General features: G+C 40.4%; 1 protein-coding gene across 6 annotated transcripts; it reads right to left on the bottom strand.

Annotated features, from left to right (window-relative positions):
* Positions 1 to 25,237, bottom strand: MKNK1 (MAPK interacting serine/threonine kinase 1). 6 transcript variants are annotated; one of them, XM_064516170.1, is made up of 15 exons: positions 25,081 to 25,236; positions 24,087 to 24,151; positions 23,442 to 23,529; positions 20,469 to 20,575; positions 16,820 to 16,918; positions 16,027 to 16,124; positions 14,479 to 14,558; positions 12,987 to 13,060; positions 9,377 to 9,481; positions 6,138 to 6,193; positions 5,459 to 5,554; positions 4,299 to 4,493; positions 3,496 to 3,660; positions 2,816 to 2,859; positions 1 to 1,812 (listed from the first exon to the last, which is right to left on the bottom strand). In XM_064516170.1, the coding sequence occupies exons 5-15, from the start codon at positions 16,914 to 16,916 to the stop codon at positions 1,584 to 1,586; spliced, it is 1,239 nt and encodes a 412-aa protein (XP_064372240.1). In that variant the 5' UTR covers positions 16,917 to 16,918; positions 20,469 to 20,575; positions 23,442 to 23,529; positions 24,087 to 24,151; positions 25,081 to 25,236; the 3' UTR covers positions 1 to 1,583. The 6 variants fall into 6 exon arrangements, with proteins under 6 accessions (XP_064372240.1, XP_064372242.1, XP_064372239.1 ...); XM_064516172.1 differs by lacking the exon at positions 23,442 to 23,529 and having other exon boundaries at positions 2,816 to 2,856; positions 25,081 to 25,237; XM_064516169.1 differs by lacking the exon at positions 23,442 to 23,529.
* Between the last annotated feature and the right edge of the window lie 303 nt (positions 25,238 to 25,540).

The raw sequence follows: 25,540 nt of genomic DNA on the forward strand, positions 1-25,540 counted from the left end.
TTAACTCTATAACTTAAAATATTTTAATAAAAACAAAGGCAAATACATTTCATAATCTGTTCACTGGTACAATGTATAAAATACTTTAAATAAGAACTTTAATATTAATCACAAAATATAGCATGTTGTATAAAAATATTCATATGCACACTGCTAAAAGACACTGTAAAACCGCTCTGAATAGGCCATGCAAAGACATTCAGCTTTGACTGCTCAATTTCCAACTGCTTGTTGGATCAGCTACTTTATTCCTTCTCATGCTGCTCGGGAGGGTTTGTGCTATCACCTGGAGGCCTCTTCCCTCTCCCCACCTTGCACACCATGTCCCAGCAAAGGTCTTCACAAATGGCTGGCAAGTTTAAGGTGCATCATGTTGGGCACCTCAGGGGCCCAATTTTCACAGCTTGCATTTCAGAAAGTGCTCAACATCCACATCCTTTTCCACAGACACCTCACTTTGGTCATCCAAAGTCTTCAGCCACTCAGACAGTATCTTTTCAAATTACTCCTGAGCTCCAATGCATCACAGTACTAAAACTGGAATCTGAATTCTAGCTATCTGGCCTGATCACTGCAGGAGGCAGAACACCACAGCTGCAGCACCATTTATTCACAAATGTACCTTTGCATTTGGAAATCCTAAATTATTCACACCAAAATCCACTGAAGCCTGTCCATTCACATTAAGAAGTCCAGATAATACATACAGAAGTACTTGAGTGATATGAGTTTCAAGGCAGGAAGGTATAACTGAGGATAGCATTAACACGGAGAAAACAGATACTAAACAAACACATCTGTTATACTGTGGTATCAGATTTAAGAATGTAACTGTAAGAGAAGGGGACACTGGACAAAAACTGAGATGATATGGCACACATTCTAGTTAAGACAACAAAAAGATGTCAAATAAAGAAATAATACCTTCCTCTAGCTTTTGTCCCACATGCTGACATACAAACCATCTATGGGCGGGAAGCAAAGCAACCCAGTTCCCTCCATTGCTACAAGTCTGACAAATGCTTGCACCTTTACAGTATCATTTACGTACAATTTAAGCCCAATGAAGACAATGGCAACAGAGATTCACCCAGTCATTGTCATTGTTTCCTGAGTCTACAGAAAGAAAAGAGAAGGACACTGTTGGTTGGAAACAGTCCCTGCTGCTGACCCCAGCAGCAGCACCTTTTAAGATTTACCATCAAGGAGAGCAGTCATAGGTAGGGAGCCTTGACACTTTACCAGGCAAAGCAAGAAATGCATTTTTTCTGATGTTTTCAAGTTTGCATTTTAAAGTGTGCTCTTTTAAGAAGAAAATAAGGAAAGCTTAGTGATTTACCACCTCAGATAACTCAGCAGCAAACACATCTTCTCTAGTTTAAAAAGATCAGTTACATTATCTTAATGCACCAAATTTGACAGGCAAAAAACATTCCCATAAAAAGTTATCCTCTTAAAGTTATGAGATGCTTCATAAGAGCAAGCTTCTAAATCAAGAGTCAGAAGCAGAGAAGCTTTGATCAGTGCTGAAAATCCAAACAAGAAAACAGGCTGATCTTGCCAATCCATAGCGTGAAAGAAGTTTAAAAGCCTTTATGGGGAACTGGCTGGAAGTCACTGTTTTTGGTGGCCTGCGTCATTGCTCTGCGCTTGGCGAGGCGGGACTTGGATGGAGGAGAAAGCTTCATGGAACACACAGCATCGGCAACGTTCTCCTGCTCTGCGTTGAGCTCATTCTCATGCTGAGACAACTGGCGGTTAAGGGCAATAGCCTCAGCAGCAAAAAGTGTCAGGTCTTTTGTGCTGCTGTTCCTTTAAGGGAAAAGAAGAAAGCAGTTACAACACCCATGTGAAGTCAATTCACCCAAGTGAACCTTGCACCAGCATATTTTTTTATTTTTGTATATATATGTATACACACACACGCTTTATATATATCTACAAATATTTTTATAAATATGTTTATAGGCAGTTTTACTCCTCCTTTGGGAGCACTGACACAGCAGGCAAAATTGTCACTTAATATTTGCATCTCTCTTCAATGCAACAACCAGCGATACAAAACAAAGGCAGTCTGGGATTTTGGAAACAACCACAGTTCTATTCCTCATTCTGCCAAGGACTCCCTGTGTAAACCCGGGCAAGCCACCTGAGATGCCATGCTGCAGTATGTACATGCTAAAAAAGTGGGAGTGTGGAACAATGCTGTCTTACTTCAGAAAACTGCAATCCCATTATAATTGCACATCTGACTTAGGGAAATGCATTGAGGGGAGGAAGAACTTGGAGTCACCAGTGGCAGCGATGGAGATAGAACCTGACTCAGGCCCTCTGGCATATAGAATCTGCCATCAAATCACTTTAAATGAAGCTTGCCCTACTCGCATTTAAATTGATACTGCAATTACTGCCAACTTCAATGGGATTCTGATGCAAGTGTATCCATGATGATTATTCACCCATCAGAATGCAGTCTCTTTGGATAATACATGCCTTTATGCCTTTTTTCCCCTCCTGGGCAGCCAACTGCCAAAACCATCATTATTTCCAGTCTAAGATTAGCACTACACCACAGGAATCCTCTCCAATGCCTTTCCCACAATCACACAGGGAAAAAAAAAAAAAAAAACAAAAACAAAAAAAACCCACACACACAGAGCTTTAGTATTTATAACTTTCTTAAGAAGATTATTGCAGCCATTTTTATGAATTTCCTCTCCCAGGGATCTTACCCCCTGATTTGTTACATTTCATCTCTCCCCCATTCCTCTGGTAACAGTTCGTGGCTGAGTTTACAGACATTTTAAAAGATTACCTCTGAAGAACTTGTGGTGTAGGTAATCCCCTTTCCGGAGCCTGCTAGAAGAGACAGTTAAGAAAGTTAGTTACATAGTAGTAGCTGAGGACCAAGCTTTCTCAAGAGAAAGTTACAAAAAACAGGTGACTCCCCCAAATCTTCACAACTAATGGATACTGCATACACACTACCGCACCTTGGGTTTATAAATCACTGTTGACACATTTCTTAATCCCTCCTTCCCCTCCACCACAAGAAGATAACCACAGCACTGCAGCAGTTTGCAAGTACAATATTAAAGCCTGAAAAGCTCTCCAGAGAGTCTATCTGTGCTTACCTAAACTAGGAACTAAAGCAGAAGATTATGCTGCCGTTCATTTATCACCGAAACTACAAGCATTCTACATGACTGTATTAAAGAGTAACATAATTTGTGCACCGCAGTGCTTGGTATCCACAAGAAAGCTATTTCAATGCATGAACCAGTAACACAATAATAAAATACTTAAAGCTTGACAGATTCCTCCAAATATTTACCACACAGAGTTTCATAAAGAATGATGCCACTGGATATCATTTAATTAATCAAGATAAGAGCACTGAAATATGCAATGTATCTATTAAATGTTTAGAGAGGGGCAAAAGCTTGGTTTATGACTCAGAAAAATAACTGTTAAAAAATAAAGCGGAATACATACTCCTTGAACCCATGAATGTTGCAAAACCTGAGCAGCACTAAGTCGTTCTTTGGCATCACGAACCAGCAACTTTGAGATGAGATCTTTGGCATCAGAGGATATATGTGACCAGTCCTTGTCAGGAAACTCATACTTGCCTTCCTGAATGCTCTCAAAGAGCTTGTTCTAGTGAAAGAAAAAATCTTTATTTTAAATAGCAACTAGAATGCAACCACAAGACTTCTCCATGTCAGACAGATCTAGACCTTTTCAGATGGAATCCTTCTCACCCAATTTTAGCCATCTAATGTGACAGCTAAAACCATCCAGTGTCCTCATGGAGTCAGTGGAGAGCGACAGGCAGTTCCACAGAGCAATTCAGTGCATCCTAAGATGGATGTGATAAATCCTCTGCTGACAACATCCCTCTCTCCAGCAACTACAAAACCAACATGCCCAGTTTTTAGAAAGGATAAATTCAGGCCCTGCACGGAGACTCTCCAAGTGCTGAGCTTTTAACTGAGGAATTGTGGTGATTACCATAAACAAGATCAGGAATCACAGAACAGGGTTCAGGGGGAAGTGCTGAGATCTCACATTTAGAAGGGAAAGAGGTATTTGTCAAATCTTAAATTAAAAGGGGATATCATCATCACACAACTTTTACATCACCACCCTCACTTCTCACTGACAGCTTGTTTTCCCAGATAACTAGTTGGGTTACACATGCAGCTCCTCATGGCTGGCTTTATAGCAACTCTCACACACCCTCAGTTCACAGGGTGAAGTACACAGTCCCAAGGAGGCCCAGGTTGTGCATTCACCTGGCAAATTCTGCAGACTTCTCCTCTGTCCCAGCCACAGTCTGTGCCACAGTTGCCCACAAAAGGGGGGTAACCACTGAGCATGATGTACAGAATCACTCCCAGGCTCCAAAGATCACAACGCTTATCATAGAAGGTGGCCTCCTCTGTGAAGACTTCAACCACTTCGGGTGCCATGTATTCTGCAGACCCACACTAGGAGACCAAATTCAAGCAAGTTTTCAAAGGAAGGGTTGAATCAAGACTCAACATTTTTATCATTCTGATCTCTGCTAACAGTAGGCTATGTAGTCTGAAGAGCACAACTGGGCATCAGGAACTAGTGAAGTTTAATACCGGCTTTGACTGGAGGCCTTACTTTGTTAAGCCAAATCGCAACTGCCACAACCCTCAGTAGTTAAATGGAGCTGCCAAGAGCTTTGAAACATTTTGTAAGCCTACTGCACAAGAAAATATTGTTAGCTACACATTTCAGGAGTGAGGACTGCAGAGGCCTTAGAGAAGGGGAAAGAGTTCTTGCTGTTCTTCAGCAGAATGGTAAGCTGCTCCATACGAATCTATGATCCTATATACAGGGTCAAAATACTCATTTATGTATTTCAGTTTTTTAAACTTTATCCACTAGTTGTCAAGTTTTTCAGAAAGTAAACAAGTATACCAAGGGAAGTGATTTTTAGAAAATAGACTTCTGCAAAATTGTCAGCTTTTTCTTTCACAGTAATGCTAGAAGCACAGCACTATAGTTTCACAAATTAATATGGATTATAAAGCCACACATTGATTTCAGAGCTTGCATTCCCCTGTAGTCCTCAGGTCTCAGTAATAAAACCCAAATATGGGGAGACAGGCACAAAATGGAGGTTCAAACTCAGCCCATAGGAAGAAAAAAAACCCACAAAGCTTCCTTATTTGGGAGGCTAAGAGAAAAACAGGATCGGTGTATTACTTTCTGGTCAATAGGAGAATTAACATGGTAAATTCCTCTGTCTTTGTATATTCATTCTACAACACAGAAACTAAGACAGTACACCTGCTTAAAATGGTCTATCCACTATTGAGTGTAGTTGCAAGTAAGCCCCTTAAAAGCTGCCCTCTGGAGTTTAGAAAAATTATTTTACAGTAGAAGAGGAAAAAACACGAAGTCACAATAGGTCTCTTACAGGCGTGGTTAATTCTGGAGTAGTTATTGGAGTACATGCACTGTTCAGCTTCACCCCACTACCAAGATCAAAGTCACATATTTTTACTGGTGATACCTGAAAACAAGGACAAAAATATTAAGAGGTCCAGAGAACAGGGATTAATGCAATGTATGTCAGAGCACCACGTGAAAAAAACCAAAAGAGAGCACAAGTTATTCTATGAGCAGTAGGACTAGTGAAACACCATCTCCTACAGGTATGTTCCACTCCTTGCAGCTCCCTCCTCTGCTCCAGTTGCTCCCGTGTCCCCAGCATCTGACCTTTCTGTATTAATTATCTATTTGGCTGGACAAGTGCCAGCACACACCAGGACAACTTTGGAACCGTACATGAGGTGATCAGCTGGACTGTAAACATCACCTCCCCATCTGGGTACTGCATCAGAACAGATGAGATGCTAAGTTGTAATTGCCCTGCCCTCTCTAAGAAAGTTGGCTTTTTATCTCCTAGCCAAATGCTCACATTCTTACAGCTCACAGAAGAGTTCAGTCTCACCTAGGCTTCAATTCTGTTAAATTTAGTTGAAGGTGGCCAGTGGGTTTGCAAGTTTTCGAGAAAAGAACTGAGAGCATGAGGACTCTCTTTGGAAACCAGGCTAAAAAATACACTTCAGAAGGTTAAGAGAACAGAGCAGCACCTTTTCTGGAGATTCACATAGGATGTTTTCAGGCTTCAGGTCTCTGTGAGCAATACCTAAACAAGAGGAAAAATACTTATTAGAGAAGATTCTCTTCTGTTTTATTTCATGTTACTTCCCTCTATTAGAATGGGACCTGGGAAATGTTTTATGCCCCAATTTGCTATACAAAGCCTGCCTAATGATAGGGCGGGTAACTGACTTGCAATGTGCATTTATAAAATATCACCGCTGCATCCTACTAAGCTTTTATCATCCTTAAATGTACAGGAAAGTCAGTCAAGCAAAGAACCACCTACTAACACTGGAACTGTTTAGCTTATGTCAAATTAATTGTGTTAATTAAAAGCAGCTTACTGAGATGACTGACCTGTAGAAAAGCTTACTTGTGTACTCAATTTAGCCAAAGAATTTTTGTGTTCTCTCTGCAGTAAAGGTCCTTTCCAGAGAGATTGATTGGCACTTTGCTGAACTCCTTCCAGTACAGAAAATACTTGAGCCACCCTCCCCCAAAGAAAACCACAAGTTCTCAGATGGAAATATCATTCCTTTAACAGTGAGATATAGTTGTGTGCTCTCTGCTGAAACAAAAAAATAATTAAAGGGCTTAGTTTGAGATGCAGAAGAAAAGGCAAAAGGAGAACAACCAAATGGCTCTTTCATTCAGTTGCTGCCAGAATAAGCAAGCCTGACACGGAAAACCAAAGTATCTGTCTATGCAATTCACATGCAAAGGTGGTTCTATATTGTCAGAGCAGCCCTTCAAATGCCTTAATATGCAGTATCCAGAAATCCTCCATTTAATAAGATCAAACTTAATGAGAAGGCAGAGAGATGTGAACGAGAAGCAAAAAATCAAACCAAATGAGCAACTTTGCTGCAATTTAACTGCACTCTGCTTTTAACATGCTCCAAGCACATTTACTACTATTTCATGTTATGAGAAAGAAGGCATCCCACCAATCTGTAGATATGGGAGTTTCTAACCTGTTTTCTTCAGCAGAAACCACAAGACATGACTTAAAACACAGAACTGATCACTCCACTGACCTAAAGGAATGAGAGCTTTCATAATGATGCAGCTTTCCATGCATAACAATGTATAGGGTAAACACGATGAAGGAATCCATCAAGACGGTCCATGACAACATTTACAGCAAGCCTGACAAACCTTCCAACAGCTGTCTGACTTGTAATGTGAAACAGCATTTTTTTCCTTTTTTTTTTCTTTTTTTTTTTTTAACACTATAGCTTGAATTCATATGCCCAATTACATAACACTATTTCATTTTGCAGTCACACACAGCGCTGAGAAAAGGAAACAACTCCCTTTAAACACTCCTCCAGTGGATTATTAGCAATAAAGTACACATATCCCAAGTGGGTGTAAGGAGGTATTACCATCTAGCTGAGTTTTAAACTATCACTGGCAAGAGAATTAGTTGTCCTCATTCAAATTTTTATTTTTGAAAGCATCTAGCTATAGCACTACCACTGTTAAGCTGCTCAATAAAACTGCTTAATTTTCTGTTTACTTTAGTGTTCTGTATGCAACTTACTAATTATTTTAATGTCACACAGAAGAACCATAAAGAGAAGAAGAAATCAAAGGGGATGCCGCTGCAGTCGATTCTGCAGCAACGCTCCCAGTGTAACAATTCACAGCAAATGACAAGAAATAAGCTGGACTGCTGCTCTGAAGCCGTTTAAATGAATCACTCCCCTTCTGTTTGGAAAAAGGGGAATTAAAACTAAAGGTTGAGAGATCACTAGAGAAAGATACTAGCTGAGACGTTAAGGTTGCTTGAACTGTGTTCCTGAGACTTCCAACTATTAAGCAACCTACTACAGCCTAACACACTGAATATGCATTTCTCCACAGCTTCCTGTTCCTTACTCTCTCCACAACTCGAAGTCAAAATCTTCTGAACACAAGTATTTAGAATACAGTCTCTGCAAGTCTGAAGCTGTAAGTTGTCACATAGCCAGGCTATTAAGGTTACCAAAATCTTAATCCAAATTAATGTTGCTTCCACATCCAAATTAATTTTTGAAATCACAGTCACAGCAAATGACAAGAATCCTCGGCTTTACCACTTTATTTATTCCTTACGCATTGTTATGATTTTCTTTTTAACAGGCTCAATCTATCAAGGTACAAACACTGTATATGCATTGTTATGATTTTCTTTTTAACAGGCTCAATCTATCAAGGTACAAACACTAATTCCCACTCCACAAGGACACAAGTATTCCTGTGACTTTAAAGTCTACAATTAAACATTTTATTGATGTGGGCCAATACTCAACATTGACAGCAAACCTAGATCTGCTGACCATCTGTAAAACCTAGCTAATCAAAATAGTAAAGTGACGACAGCAGAGAGTAAGTTTATCATCATAAAAAAAGAACTAGTAATAAACATAGCCTCCAATTATATGCCATTCTATTCAGAATAGTCACTATAACAAAATGAAAGCATACATTAGCTAACACTGCTTAATCTATGCAGAGCCAGATAACTGTGAAATAGGAGAAGATTTAAAGGTATCTATCACATTCTGCACTCATGCATACTCCAGAATGACCAAAACACACACACAGATGTTTTGAAATAGAACGAGAGTGCTCCCAAGCAGGAAAAGGAGCAGGAATACATTTCAAAGTAAAAGGACTTTCCACAAATGGAATTGCTTTTAAACCTGAGAAGATCCCTAACGAAATGACGACACCTCCATGCAAGGACTAGAGTTCACTTGTAGGTGTCTGACTCAAAAGTGAGGCCCTGACACTGGAGAGCAGAAGCTCCTGCAAACAAAGAGGTCTTGTAACTAGCAGAAATTCTGGGTAAATACAGAAGAGAATCTCTGTAGATCTGAAAGAGGAGGAAATTAGAAGGAAAATCAGCTCCCATTTGAGTAACCTTTACATGGTAGCTTAAGTAACAAGAACAAGCAAACAGATTCAACCCTAATGTTAATTCTTCCTGGCTGCCGATTTAACTTTTATTTTCTCAAAAGGCTATACCATCTTAACACAGCTGATGATTAAGGCTACCACATTATTATCCAAAAAGTATTACAGAAAAAGACTGGATCAGTCATCTGGCTTCACTGGAAATAGAAACGCTAGCAAAATTAAAGCTGACTTCTGACTTACATATACTTACATATAAAATATGCATCATATCTTAAACACACAGTATCAACTAGTAAAGATGGAAAGAGCCTTCTCTTACCTTTTGTATGAAGAAAATCCAGAGCAGAGGCAATATCTCTCACCACTTTGCTTGCTTCTCGTTCATTAAATTGCTTCCGCTTTTGTATATGGGCCAAGATTGAACCTGTAACAGCAGCAGGTGAACAAAGACTTTAATATAAATATTAAGTAGAAATATATAAATATAACCTTTAATATAAATGCTGCCTGAGCTGAGAAAAGGCTCTGTCCATGCAGAGATAACAAAAGCCAGTACTAATCTGCAGTAATGGGAGAACTGAATTAAGTGTGAGCAGGGCCAAAGAGAAGTCGCTTAGAAAAGTCATCTGTAACTAAAACTCTGTCCTAATCTTATTAACACATTTACATGGCAGAAATGGAAGCTTCACAATTCGTGTTCTTACATAAAAATAACTTTCAGAAAATAATGAAGGACTAGTACCAAGTACCACGAAACCATATAAAACATGAGAAATGATTTTAACAGCCTTTCACAGCATGCAATTCCTGTGTACTGCACAGGGGAATGACAAAGAATAAGGTACAAATGAGCAGCCTTGATATGTAAGCATGGTAGTGCATAATTTTCAAACAAATCATAGCTTTCTAGCTTAAGTAAAGCATGTAAGGCAATCACTTAATACTGCCCCGGCACCTGACTACTAACATGCCTGTATTCCACTCACTGCAAAGAATGGAGACTTGCTACTACTACTAGTAAAATTCAAACCTCATCTAAGGATGGACACAGCACTTCAGCGACAATCAGCCTCCTCCAGATCACAGAATGCCATGCCTGCTGTGCAACTGAATAAACCATATGTCATTTTGTGTAATGTGCCAATTGAAAACCTGCACCGGAAGTCAATATGCACATTTTTTGTTTCGATACCACGAAAGAAGGGAAAAAAAAAAAAAAAAAAAAAAAAAGAGCTCTAGTTTTAAATGCATACTACAATTCCCACTCACATCAAGGAGAGGCTCGGGCAGAATTTGCCTGAGGTCTGACAAAAGACATTCAAATACAAACACACTGAAGGATTGATACCTTACAGATGGAGCACCCACTGCTATACCTTTAAGGAAGGATGAAGAGAGGTTTGATTTCTTATCTTCTCTAAGTTAACTCTATCGCTCTTCTCAAGAGATTAACAAAGAATTTAAAAAAATTAAATATTGTCCACAGAGATCCAGCCCCACTAAATAAGCTTACTCCTGTCCTCTATCTTCTTACTCAGAAAGGTATGTTTATTGAAGCAATCACTCAGAGAAATCCAAGAAGTAATCCAAGAAGTGCCATTTGCGATTAGCCCCCAAAACAGTAAGCATTTTAGGCCTCTGGTGATTTCATCTTTATTCTTGAGTTCTAGATGTGCAAGGAAACCTCCCATCCTCTACCGTGCAAGTCCTGTTCTTGTACCATCAATGCTGCTGTCACTGTTCCACAGCAACAGTTGAAACAGGAGAAAGGAAAGATCTTCACCAGGAAAGACAGTCATAGAGAAGGATAAACAAACTGTTCACATATGCTTTGCAATACTGTTTTAGATGGCTGGAGGAGGGCCAATTTGGACCAGTTTATCAGATTTCAAATATACAAGTTTTCCCTTGCTGATAACAACACTTTCTAGCTTGCTACAGATTTCCTACAGAGTTCAAAGGGTTTTCCTGGTAGAGTTGTTCTTTACACCTCTGGAAAAGAATAACATTTCTTGAATGTTTCCATCCCTATGGAAAAGCTTCCAGACTTTACAGGGAACAAGTCTGAGCCACCTGAAGTATTCATTTCACTCAGCAGGCTATGCCAAGTTTTGAAGGTTTATTTCAGATCACGTTTCTGAATCAGATCACGTTTCTGAATAGAGCTGATATCCTGAACTGTCTCAGATAAGAATTTTATCAGTATCAGTGAAAACATGCTCTAAATACTTTATGTTCAAGCCAACATAGAGGAGTCCTACAGACAGAGTAACAGGGCACTCCTGCCATAGTTTTTACCATCTCTTCAGTATTCATCAGAAAGCAAGTATGACACGGTATCTCCCATAGCGTACTTGGGAGAAAAAAAAAGAGGAGGGGACGCCTAAATCATGCAAGCTCACTAAAACAGGCTGGATTTTAACACTTTCAGTAACAAAATGCTGTCAGGCAAAGTTATTAAATGACTGCAAGTCATGGTGGACATATCACAGCTAAAATGGGAGCAGAGCTCCTTCAGTTACCACAGCTACAGGAAGGCAAAGCTGAAAATGGAAAGTCCCAAGTTATGACCCAACATTCTAGCTAACAATCCATCTTTGAAACTGCAGTTATTAAAGTCAGGCTTGCATTTAGGATGAGTGTTCTCACTTGTGCCAGCCACACTGCTCATATCAACACCAGAATCTCTGGTACATCAGAAGCTTGCCTGATCTGTAGCTCCCATTATTTCTTTGAGAATCATTCAAACCCACACACCTGACACTTGAACACTGACATTTCAGAGAGAAAACTAGCCTTAGTCCCTCAATCCAAGATGAAAACTAAAAACAGTAGCTAAGAAGGGGAAGAAGGTGTGGCACTATTATCCACACAGGTATACTGACAACCATACTGCTACACTCAAAGAGGGTAAACTACTGGGGAAGGACATGGAGAACAGAAAAGAGAAAAATGCAGATTCATCCCTATCTACCACTATTATAATACAGTGCAAGCAGGATAATTTATCAGAGAAGACTGTGCATTAAGGAAAAGCAACAGTGCTGGAGAAAAAAACCACACAAAACAACGCAGTAAGGGAAGGTAAACAAAAGTTTTTAATCACTCAAGAAAACCAGTGTCCTTCTGTTCGTAAGAAGTTCTCCTTTGTTTCACCTGTACTGGAAGAATGTGAGCGTCTCACACACATGGTTTGCTACTGAAAAACCTTATTAGACAGTGAAAATAGATGGTGTTCTGAGCACAGAAGTATATACTTTGAGAAACTCCTTTTTTGTTTGGAGGGTGGGTCATACTCTTAATTCATGTCCTGGCGCAACAGAAATTAACAAATGCTCTAATTACACCCAATGCAGACAAACATGAGAAAGCCCACAACGTGCATGATACAGTCTTCCCATTCTCCATGTGAGTGTTAAATGCTGGAGACAGCAACCACACACATTCACTTGACTGGCCCTCAAGCAGCCACAAGCAGACTGCTTTACAATTAGAGCAACCCGAGGCAGAAGCAAGATGTCTCTTTGCAATACCTGCCCTATGAGTTTCAAGAAAACTAAGCCAACCGTACTTTGAGGGAAGATGCTGCTACAGTATCTAGATGCTGTACTAAGGGCATGCATAATACCTGCCATATTGCATCTCCCTTCCTCTAGTTATCCAAAACTTCCATCTTAGTAGAGCTCACATTTTCATTGCTTAGATATAAAAAGAGGTTACAAATGCATGACCAGACCCATCAGTATGATATTTTCTTTTCATAAACACAGGAACTCACAAGAATAACCATATTTAAAGCTTCATTAACTACTAATTTGCTGCTTCTTTGCCATAAAAATATCTGAGCTCTTCATTTTCTACTTTAAAACAGTGACACAAAGCAGAACCAAGACAACTCAATGAACAAAGCAACAGCTACTGTACAGTACCTCCTCGCAGCTTCTCAAAGACAAGGTAGTATCTTGTGTCATCTTCAAAAAATTCTATTAACTCCAAAATGTTCCTTTAAAAAAAGAAAAGGGGAGGGGGGAGTAGAAGAAACAAGTACACAGTGTAAGCAGAGCAATGAAGAGTTTCAGTGTGGATAAATAGAAAGTGCCAGAAATAACCAAAAATAAAAATGCTAATTAAAGAAATTGCTTTGGTTGCCTATGGCATTGAAAAACATATTTCCAACTCGCACGGAAACTTAAGCAGCAGAAACAGGCTAAACACCAAAACCCCAGCAGACAGGATTGCAAAAGGGTTCTGTGACTGTTCAATTGACAGGAAGATAACTGATAATACGTTGTATTTAATAATACAGAAGAGTATTTGTGCTGAAGGCAAGAACAAAAAAACCAATTAAATTGGCATTCTTTCTCCCTGGAAGTCACAAGACAAAACACACAGGGCTTGGAGAAGACAGACATCTGTCAACAGAGCTTTAGGACTAGCACATTAGTTACCATTTTTAGACTAAACCCTGTTTAGACAGTCTTCAGTGCGTGCAGCACAACACAAACACCGCAGGTCATCACAACAATGTCAAACGCAGAAGTCAGACCTTTCTATCCTTATAATAAACACAAAAGCTAAATTCTGCATTTGGTCACAGGAGCTTGAGTTTTTGATCAGTTACGTACTGGATGACCATATGCTCTTAACCACACACAGAACCAAGATATCTGCATCTCTATAGCACAACTTAAGCCCATGAGTTTGGTAAATAAGCTTGGTTTTAAATAGTCTTTAAGTATTGTACTAAAAATTTGTAACAAATGCTCAATATAAGATGCACAACTGTACTACAGATAGAGGTGTAGAATATACTCTACAGCTACAGATCAACATAAACATCTGAAGTATGTTTTCAGAATTGTCTTAAACTCATCACAGAGCACAGTGCCACGAACAGCGTAGGTTACTCCCCCTTCAGCCACAAGTGGCAGCTTTAAAGTCGCTTCATCCTGTGGTTGTATGAGTTCAGCACACTCATCCAAATGAGAACCAAATTAGTTTTTGGCTGATGTAAGAGCTCCAGCGCAAAAGCAGGAAGCCTTACACAAAGAGGAGGGCAGATCACACAGGAAGGAAAGCAAGCGCAAGACTGTCCCTTTCAACAGTAACTGGTAATCTGGTCAGTTTTTGCTGATGGTGAAATCACAAGGGTGAATCTCAAAATGTTAATTCCTCATTTGGTTGAAATCTGCACGTAACCGAAGAAATCTGGGCTACACTGACCTGGCTGCTATTTGAGTTATGTCACTTTTGGAAGCATTTCCTTAAATTTCACAGATACAAGAAGAAAATCTTGTTCTGAACAGGTCACAAGTCTAAATTTCAACCGGTGTTAAGACGACTACTGCAGAGGTCCTAATCTAGTCAGAAAGAGGCTTCGAAAAACAAGATAGTTAAATAAACATGAGAATCTACACTTACTTGTTACCCTGACACTGGTACAGTGTTTCTATTTCCCGAAAAACCCGACTCCGACTGTGCCCAGCATTTTTTTCAATGATCTGTGGAAAGAGAGTTCATATTTGAAAAATTACTGCAGGAACTGTGCACATAGCTCTAGCTTTGGTTAACTATGATCTAGAGCTTGAATCTCAGGCATGTCCACCATAGAGGAAAAACTCCACCTTTGTTGGTTTAATTTCTCATCTGTCAGTTATGCATGGTGTCAGCAGAGCTCTAGAAGGCATTCAAAGGACAACAGAAGTGAGGAAAGGAAGAGAAGAAAGGAACCAAACCCACATATTACCACAGCTGACGATGAGTTACCACACGGCTTTTCCTGTGTCATTTTAACTGTGAGATACAGAAAAGGAAATCCTTTTGAGTTCTTATAAAAAATAAATTTGAGTCATATCAAACATCTAATAATCAAAAAAGAAGAGATTAGTCACTGTAAGCATTTAAGAAAATAGTACCAAATCCACCACAAAATGAGAATTTGGTTCACAGTGCAAACCTCACGGAAATCCAGTACTAGAACATAACCTATTAAAAATGACACATAGGGAATCTCAGTGCCCTTCTGCACTGCCATCAGAAGTCACCTTCCTTCACACACTCCTGACTGAAAGAGGGCAAGGACAAGGAATGTCCACAGAGGCTGACCTTTAATGGCATTGTGTGAACTGAAAGCACGACATCACTGCAAATACTACCATCTATATTCAGTATCAATTTCTCATTTTTACAGCTAGAGTTCTCCTATAAAGACTGGGCAACCATTTGAAATACTAAATGGGACTTGGTGCTTGAACACGCCTAACATATAAAGCAGCTCTCTCTTCATTCTAGACTTTCAAATTCAGAAATTTTACAAGGAATATACAGAATTTCAGCATCCATAGGATCAAAGTTTTTTTAAGGGGCTTAGAACTTTGTGCCTGTAGCTTTCGCAACAGATTCAAGCATAAAGCTTCCTATTACTATTATTTGTGCTTATAATTAATTGGGGACTCAGAATAACCGCAAGTCTGTAAAAGGACCCTACCACTCAATATAATGGTATTGCAGAAGATTCACCTCTACTAAAAAGTAAAAGACTGCTTTCCATGAACTGGTGGCAGTAACTGGTGCTCTCTGAGACCTCAGCAGCTTTCTCAAAAGCTTGTATTATTTGGTAGACCATGCTAGATAATGACTCTTCCTTTTCTTTCATAAGGGAAAACAAAAAATGCTAGGACTACATTCCAGTCAGGACATGAGGAAAGCAAGCCCTGAGATCTAACCACCACACTGTCATTTACCATTTGTGAATTCCATCTTTGGCTGATATCCCAGTCCACTCCAGAGGCATGATACTTAGGATGACAGATCAATGGTTATAATGCAGGCTTATTTCAAGCATCAAGAATTTTCTAAAAGCTCTTGCTATTACCCACTCCATTATAGGTTTTCAGATTTTCATTGAGATATGAGAGGGGAGAAGACAAGTTACAGACAGAAGTGACACTGCTGTTATTTTATACTTACTTTTACTGCATATTCTTTCCCAGTTTGGAGGCTGACAGCACCCTGAACTTTGGCATATGCTCCCTCACCAAGGAGCTCAGCAGTCAGCTTGTACAAGTCTGCCAAAGAAATCCAGTACAAAGGACACATTAGCCAAAGTATTTCAGTGAATAACATCAAGACAACCTATTTATCTGATAAGCATCCCTCATATGACAGCAACTGAAAAACTCCCTTGCTAATGAAGATGGGAAATAGATTTATGCACTATTAGAGTGGATGCATCAGCTTTAATTATGTCTTATTTTTCACCTTTCCCCCTCCCTTCCAAGTTCTAAGCAAAATTAGATTTCATCCCAGCAGCAAAAATACAATTTGTTCATACAGCAAGCATTTTATACCTCAGTGACTGCTAGAATCACATCCACCTTCCCTGTCTTCATTTAAAACCCAGGCCTGATTTTTTCCACACGGAAAATATTTCACTTCTCTTTGATCAGAAAATGCCTACCATACAAGATCTACCTACAGCGAGTGTTTTAAGTATAACTAAAATGTTAAGGTTTAAACTTAGCTACCATCTTGATTTGCAATCTACCTGACAGTGCTACTTCCCCACTAAGAAGTTTTATACTGATGAGTTTAGTCTCACTGAAGGAAAACAGGAAGACTAAAACACAGGGGATAAAGAAATACAGATAATGTTAAATTATGATGTTGGCCAAAGAGTAACTAAAGAGTTTAGCTAAAATAACTGAGAACAGCAAAAAGAAATCAGAACATTATAATTAAGAGACTGAAAATTGTCACCAACCTTCAAACTTTCCAGGGACATGATCTGTGGCTCTGGTTCTTTTTTTCTTTTTCTTTTTCCCACTGTCTGCTATGGGGACTGGCTGACTGCTGACCATCTCTGTGTGGCAGAACATAAAGGTGCCTTTAACGCACAATCAATTGCTTTACTTAGGAGAAAATGAACACAGGCTTGTATGTTTATGTTCTTAAGCTATCCCAAAGATTTTTCTGCTGCTCTTCATCACAAGCTGCCATCTCTCCCCCAAAAATCAGAGAAGGCCTAAAAAGACAATTTGAGTGCTAATTAAAAAAACAGGGAAGGTTTGATAAACAAGCGTGAAACCAAAAGAAAATAACTACGTTCTTATCATGACTCTTCCTCACACAGCACACCAAGCCAAAGCATGGGAGTAACCCTGCCAAAAATCACCATGAGCTACCATCAACACACAATATGTGCAGAAGCAAGACAGGATTTTCAGTCCTTACAAGGGTCCTATGTGTAGAGCCATGCTGCTGTTTTAGAAATATTTTCAAGTCACTCTGCTTAAGAAAATGAGCTCCCAAAACAAAAGGAAAGTGGGGAATGAGAATTCTCCAACAACACAGCAAGACAAAGCAAACACAAGAGTTAACAGGTCAGAGGAGCAATCTAGGTCAGTCTGTACCTCTAACAGGCCAGCATAACATTCCTTACAGAACCATGATGCCCCTTCCTAAACTGCAGATCAGTGGATAAGTTATGTTCCAAAACAAGCAGTGCTTGTGGCCTTTACATATTTTTTCTGCATTACACACCTGCAGATGTTAAAAGACCTTAGTCAGAGGTAACAACTCACTGAAGCAAGCTAATATGGCAGGATAAGAAAAAACAGGCACTTATTCTTATGGAAGGCATAACTAAAAGCAGTGCATATACTCCTCTGCCCAGGCTACTTCATACAGCTAGCATATTCCTGAAAAGGTTAAATGATTCCACACTCTACTCACATGAACACTTCCTTAAGTCCAGTCACATCCTGCCAAGTTGGCCCTAACAGTTAAAAATTTTGGCTCAAAGTCTTCAAGGCTATAGCAAAGCACTGTAAAGATATTTACAGCAGTGGGATTTGCAAATAAACTCACATTTAAAGATCTGGTACTATAAAAGAGAAAGTAAATTCCTCAGGATAGTAAAATTATGAAAATACTGGCAATGAAAAAGAGCAAGCCCTAAAAAAACAAAAGGTTTTCCAGCAATCCTCTTTCAACAAAGGGGCTTTTAAAATTGCTGGGGAGGGTTGTTGGTGTATTGTGTGTTTTTTAAACTTTTAAACATTTTTCTGCCTTTCACTGTTTCTAAAGCGTTCTTAAAACACAGGAGAAACTCTGAGACAGAAAATATTACACAGCAACCTACCGATACATAAAATACAAAAGTATAAGGAAAGAGTATTTTTCTTGTCAATATCTGTCAGTACTAGCTATTATGAGTGTCACTCAGAACTCACAAGTTATCTTAAAATTTGAGACAAGTGCTATTCTGAAAGCCATTTCACTCTAACAACAGCTCACTGAAACACTTAAAATGCATCACTCAAAGCCACAATCATCTATTCAAGAGTGCAGTAAATCATCATTTTCAAATCTTAAGGAGAATGTGTTAAGATATCATCACGATGGAAGAGACAAGTGACTTTAAAATACACTGAGAAATATATAGGCATACATTCCACCAACTTCTGAAGCAACAGCTTCTTTTTAACTCAAACTTAAACCCATATAGTTTTGAATTTTAACATAAAGAGAAGGCTAGCCTTTGACAGCAAGCTCCAAATCTCCCTGAGTTCAACCTGATCTGCATTAGAAGTTATTCAGAGTTGAGGATCAGAACAACAAACATGGAGCTATTTAGAGATAGAGTCATTCTGCTTGAAGAAGGTGCTTAATTTCCAGAAGGTGTTAACCAAGTTATTTTAATGACCTGAGCTTCTGCAAGTCAACAAGTCATACCCAGACAGGTTCTATGGCATTTCAAGTATTACAGATTCAGGGCTTATAACAGAAAACAAAAATTACGTAAAAAGACAGGAGATGAATCCTGCATCTTAGCACAGTTGACATACTTCTTCACAGTCATCTCCTGCACTCTACCAGTTGGCCACAATATTTACAGTCTGTTGTTTCATAGTTCATTAGGTTATTTCAATTCCCTTTAGTCTGAGCCAATTCCTAAATTACAGAGAACTGCTTCCTGGTAATCAGGAAGTTCACTAGTCATATATACAGAAGCTAAGTTACTGAAAAGCTAATGTTTCCAACCTATAGTCTGGATCAAATTTGCTATCAGGCATGAAATGTTTGCTATATTAACTTTTTGTTACCCTTCTGGTCTGCCATTTCACGTTACTGTGTTGTTCACTTCCTGTCAAAAGAGCTTTTCCTTTAAAGGTATCACAGCTTCATTCTCATTATTCACTTTGTTATAATGAACCAGTACCAAGCTTAATTAGCAACAGGAATTACAAGAAAGTGCCTTTAGTCCAGCCAAATGCTTTAGAGATTCTACCTCCTCGATGAGTTATTCTTCAAGCTTTCACAGAAATGTGCGGTTTTTATGAACATATAAACCAGGACAGTGGTATGTCAAAGTTTCTGTTGACACTCAAAGACAGTGACCCTCAACCATCCATACAATGCTGAGGTGTCTTGCATGCTGCAGGACTATCTTGGGTGACACGGACACTGTGGGCTCTCAGGAAGCTCACCCTGCCAGATGGAAAGCTCAGAGACGGGATGAACTGCTCCAGAGGGAAATGGTCCATGGACACATCAGGTCCAAGAGAAACATTCACCTCTGTCATTTAAAGGTCATTATGCAACACAGCTTGACCTGTTGAACCCCCGCTTCCAACAAACCAGCTTGTCCACCCACCTTGCAGTCTAGTCTGGCTAGAGAACAGAGAGGTGGGAGTACAACACAGAGTTGTTCCGTGAGCATTATTTCCAGCGGATAGTCAAACCTTTGATAAAGAGCACTTCTTAAATCCCTCTCAACCATAATAGAGTCAGATTGTTCTTCTAAGGGACTACAGTCTGCCTAGCAGTCTGACAAAAGCTGAAGAAACAAGGAACAGTTCAAATTCTGGTCTGTCCTTCTCTTTCAGTCTGGTGAGGATTACTGACCACAGGATAACATAGCCCAGCAAAGTCCATAGTGCAAGCAAAAGACAGCAAGTTTCTGTTTTAACTGCAGTCTTGGAGTCCTGCATTTTATCATCACTTTAATTCAGTGCTGAAGCAATATTGAATATGCACATTATTCAGAGCCTTGTGTGGGAAGGGGATAGTTACAGACAGAAGCCTCTCTTTACTGCTGTTGTGGCCTCTACATTTATTTTCAAAAGGACGAACAACAGCACTTATAAAGAAGACTCAAAAATACTGAAAAGTGAACAATTACCGCAAGTTTCACTGCATCGTAATCTTAAAAAAATCCCTTCATCTTGCTTCCTAACACTCTGCACATAAACATGCCAAAATCAGCTATCCAAAAGCAAGCCCCTTTCAGTTGAATGTGCTTTCCCAAGGGAAAACAGGGACATATTTAAAAAGATACATAAGCATACACATAGCCAGGGAGCACTTGGAGAACACAGTACAGATGCCTTTTTCTAAGAAGCAGATACCTTGTTTGTGCGTTTGAATTCAGTGGAAGAAGGCAGTTTAAGCAGAGATTTTGAGTACTACCATCTCCTTCAAAATTGGGTCTTGCCTTAGCAGGGTTGTTCTGTAACTGAAAAGTAACAAAAAAAAAAATCACATTTACATTCAGAAATCATATAAATGTTATATACATTAGGGTAGTGCCCAGAGTCTCAAGGTCAGAAGAACCTGTTGTACTGGGCTTCATGTGAACACACAGCAAGAGCATGCCCCTGCATTAAAGATTTTATAACCCAGAAATACAGAGGCAGAAGATAGCAAGATTCTCAGAGCTCCATTCATTTCCGCTGAAGAGCAGCAGAAGAGCAACATTCTAGCCAAAACAAAAGAGGGATTTCTGGTGTTTATTACTTCTAATTGTTGTAACACTGGAAAATCGCAATGAGTTTAGGAATTACTCTTCATGGACAAGAAAAAAAAAAAAAATCACACTCCAACCCTAGATCAATTGGCTATCAAGATACTGAGCACTACAACTACAGTCAGAACAGTCTCTGAAGTGACCAAGTTAAAACATATCTTGAAACTGGTCTTGATGGCAGCTGAACAAGTTCAGACAGACCAGGAGCATGAGTAAGCACCTTCCACAGCTGGAAATCTTCTACTGAGAACAGGTACTGCCAGTACTGAATTCACTCCTAGCAAGTGGCAATCAACAGCAATGTTCAGATAAGACCAGCTGTTACATCAAGAAGAGGAGAATCATGACCCTAAAATAAAACCTTGTGGATTCACAGAGAATAGCCACAACCCTGAACTTGACAGGGGAAACAAACTCACAGCCAATGTGTCAGCACAAGACATTTCAGACCACCGAAGGGGTACCTAAACAAGTGCGGCTACAGAAACATTGCTTTTGCAGGAGCTGTGGGACAGTAAAGATTTTTTTATTCAGACTGAATAAAAGCCCACTGAGATATCTGGTGAGGCTTCTCTGAGATTTGAAAACACTATTTTTGACTAACTGAACAACAACGGACTAGAGTGCATGTTCTGAAGAGCATCCAACTTCTCTCCCTTGATTTACATTTATTTTCAAAGCCGGTGTTTACATGTCCAACCAGCTACAGACAGATTCAATGAAACTGGCATGAGTATGTCCCTAGATTCCACAAGTATGACATACCTATGACTCTCAGACTTCAAATAGAAATGTGTATCCTCAAAACTCTAAAAAAGTTAAGCCACTTCAAAGTTTCAGACATCCAGAGCTTTGGACAAAAAAACAAAATGGAAACTGACTTCAGTCTCAGCTTCCTCCCAGCTCAGGTGCTCACATCATCCTTGGACCCTCCCTTTTTCAAGCAGCACTTTGAACCATGTACATGTGGCTCTTAATGAAACAGGAGTCACTCAGCAGGTGCCAATCCTGCTGAGACCTGCTAGTTGCAGGAAGCTCACCAAAAAACACAACTTTTGTAAAAGTGACCACACAGTGATTAATTCTGTTTACAACATTGCAGGTCAAGAGGAACACCAGTTTGAAGGGGAAAAATACTCGATTCTTTAGGATAGCCCTGTGTCAAATCCAGAGTCTGATTATTTTAACACTCTTGTTCTGTATGGCATTAAAATTTGAAATGAATATTCTTTCTTAAGTGAACATTCTTACAGGTCATTCATTTTTACAGTAGCTTGCCATAATTCTTTCCTAGTTGTAAAAGCTAGCTTCTTACCCTCTCTACAAGAAAATTTCTAGTATTATTTCTCAATCTGAATTATGCATGGAAGAAGAACTTAAAAACATTCAGACATCTTCCCAGCAAGATGCAAGAGCATTTGCATTTTAAATGAACATCCAGAAGTCCACAGGAAATCTGGGTGATCTGATTTCCTGAAAGAGCAGTAGCTGACACTATCCTTCTAAAATCCTTCACTCTACAGAATGCAAAGGTTACAGCAACCTTTTTCCTTCCATCTGTACTTCTCTTTTTGATTTCCTTCTGTCATACTTTTAGAAGACCAGAGTCATCCTATCTTTTTCTGCATACGCAAGTTGCAGATTCTAACACTTTGCACTCTCAGCTAGCCACTTCCCTTGCAAATTAAGCATGGGGTTTCTGACAGCTCTGAGTCAGGCCCTCCAGCAATGGGTGGATCTCACTCTGCAGTATAACACAGGGTTACTTCAGATAGATTCCCACCCCAATTTATTACTTCACTGTGATTACTACTGGGGAAACAGGGAGAACATTAATACAGTGGAGAGCATTGAGCGTTCCCTTAATTCCTCCTCCTGTTGGGAGAAAATAGCACATTTTAGCACACATGCTTTAGACAGCAGTTCTGCTGAAGTTTATGTTTACAGACACACAGAAATATTTTTTTTGAATGCATCAGTTGTCATTCAGAACAACAGCAAGAGAAATTTTACCCTCCCCACTAGAAAGATACAAAGGCAAACAAAAAAGTGAGCTGACCCTGCTGTGAGTTAACAGCAAGGATAACAAGCAAAACTGGAGGTTGCTTAAAAATACACTGTAATTTTTTCAACTTCTTGGTCTAGGATAAAGTGGGAATGCCTTTGAAGCAGCTGCATGAATAAGTGAACATAATGGGATGTTATATTTCACCGGGCTAGCAAACAAACGTAAATGGTAAGCCCTGCCTGGGACAATATGGCATACACCCTGGTTAGAGACCATCTTCCTTCCTTCCTTGCACATTTAGCAGCACAGCTAAACAAGACATTTAATGCTACTGACCGCTGGCAGACAATTCATATTCAAGAGCTTCTGTCACACTGCAGTAGGAACTCAGTTACAAAATTACTTTAAACTCCAGATTGTATATATTCTAAAAGAAAAAATATCCTTGTAATAGTACTTCGACTCAACTACTTGGAGTTTCTCTAATCCCTAGAGCAGTTTTAAATTGAGAAAGCATACAGGGCATGTAAGTTCTGAGGGCCACTTACAAAACAGTAAGCTGCTTACCCTCTTCCACACCTGATGGCATCAAGAACTCTCAGAAGACTCTCTCTGCATTGCCACTCAGCTTCTCTAGCCCCAGCTGGCTCTCTTGCTACTTTTCAAGTGTAAGCCAAAGAGAAAAACTTCTTAGAAGATAACTTATCATTTAACACAGCTACAAGATAAGCATTTCCTGCTGTTACTCGACTCCCCACAAGTGATCAGATAATGACACTTCCCACTAGAAAAGCAGCTCCACAGCATACTCCCATATTAGTAAACAACATTCTTTCAAGAGGTTAATCTAAGTAAAAAGTGTTTTAAAAGTCTGAAGCAAAACTGATTTTTATTCCTTTTTCCCCTCCTCTGTATTTTCAACTCTAAAATTAACATCCTTATTAGTGCCCTTACCCACTGAATTTTCAGATTTGATGTCACATCAAATCTGAATCTGTTTTGACACCTTGTTACCAGAAAGGTATTGAACCACAAGAGCAAATTCCTCACAGTACTAAAGAGATTTTTGAAAGCACTAAGGAGTTCTTATTCAACATTCATATTGGGAAAAAAATGTCATGACTGACAATACTCAACTTCAAGAGACTTTCAAGTGTCCAAGGCACCCAAACCTACTTTTCCTCAAAGTTTGCCAACAGCAAGAACAAATACCTTAGACCTGTAGTGGAAGATCTTCAGCTTCGCAAGTGTATTGTTGCCTTACTTCCATCCAGCACCTAGAAGGCATAAAGAGCTTTGTTCTGAAAAAAAGCCAAACTATACTCTTTCAAAGTTATCAGAAAATATGCCAGTCTTTTTGAACTAGTTGTGTGGCATTAACTGGGGGGGGGGGGGGCTTTTATGACCACCTCTTATAAAAACATGAGGGGAAAAAAAATTAACCAGGGGTTTATTTTTAAACAAATCCACCTGGCGCTTCACACAGAAGTGCCAACTGCATCAGAGGAATGGGCTGATTTCTGGCTATCACACAAACTCTTGAAGCAGTAGCAGAGCTGTTGCCAGGGCCACGTTACTGTCCTGCGTTTACTTCTACTCCTTTTGAATTGCTTCAGAAGGTCACCCCGGGCGGACCAACAGACACTGCAGAGCTAAAACACACATTAAAACTAGCCAGATTTTCAGTGTTCCCGAGGGAGGAATGACTCATAATTCTCATTATTTTATGACAGATAAAAATTACAAAAAGAACTGGAATATCAAAAGACTGCTTGTGAACAGTCAAATGACACGTTCACTTGCCTTCCTTTGTCCAGTCTTCTTCTGCTCCAGAAAACTTAATAGAAGCCAGCAACCACAAAACTTTATAGCCTAATCTATCCATTCTCCATTAAAAAAAATACATATTATATATGCAACACAGCAGTTTAAGCCTTCCAGGAATCGCCAACTCCATACAAAATGAAACTCCCGTACCCCTCAGGCAGGGGCTTGGGGCTCCCGCCTCGCAAAGTAGTTTTATCGCTTCTCAGCTGTCACTAGTAGATACCGGACGGGCTCCGCGTCCAGCACCAGGAGCCCGAAGGGCTGCCGTACTCGTCCGCAGGCAGGAGAACGCCCCGCGGCAGGACCCCGCGCCCCCCCAGGACGGCAGCGGGAGCCCCCACCGAGCCGAGGCCCCGCGCCCACCCCGCCGCCCCCTCACCTCCATGGCGCGCGCGGCTCCCGCGGCGGGAGGGGCAGGGTGGGAAGCGGCGGCGGGGGGGGGCGGGGGGGGGGTGCCGCGGCGCCCGCGACGCCCGCCCGCTCCGTGGAGAGGGGAAGGCGCATGCGCACGGCGGCGCGGCCCGTGAGCAACGCCCGAAAGAGGGCGCGCGCCCTCTGTGCGCACGCGCGCTGGGCGAAGCCCCCCGGTCCTGCAGCCCACCGAGCAGGGGGGGCGCGCAGGCGCAATGCGCGCTGTGCCGGAGGGGGGGTCCGGGGAGCTGCGCGCAGGCGCAGTGCAGGCACGGCGGGGTGGGGTGGGCAGTGTCACCCCGCACCCGAAGCCACCAGAGAAGGGGACATCCAGAGCAGGGTGCTGCCCCCTGAGCTGGGCTGGCAGCTTGAAATCATCACCCTCACAGGAGACCTGACCCCATCCCCATATGGTAGGAGGACATAGG

This window comes from Dromaius novaehollandiae, chromosome 8, assembly GCF_036370855.1.
Source record: "Dromaius novaehollandiae isolate bDroNov1 chromosome 8, bDroNov1.hap1, whole genome shotgun sequence".
NCBI lineage: Eukaryota > Metazoa > Chordata > Aves > Casuariiformes > Dromaiidae > Dromaius > Dromaius novaehollandiae.

Bases quoted from the DNA above. Each gene is read 5' to 3' on its own strand.
- MKNK1 (XM_026104370.2), bottom strand. From the start codon at position 16,934: ATGTTCTGCCACACAGAGATGGTCAGCAGTCAGCCAGTCCCCATAGCA. The intron at 13,061-14,478 runs GTAAGTGTAGAT...CTTTTTTTAAAG, and splicing joins TACCAGTGTCAGGGTAACAA to GAACATTTTGGAGTTAATAG. The intron at 5,555-6,137 runs GTGCTGCTCTGT...CCTTGTTTTCAG, and splicing joins TATGTGAATCTCCAGAAAAG to GTATCACCAGTAAAAATATG.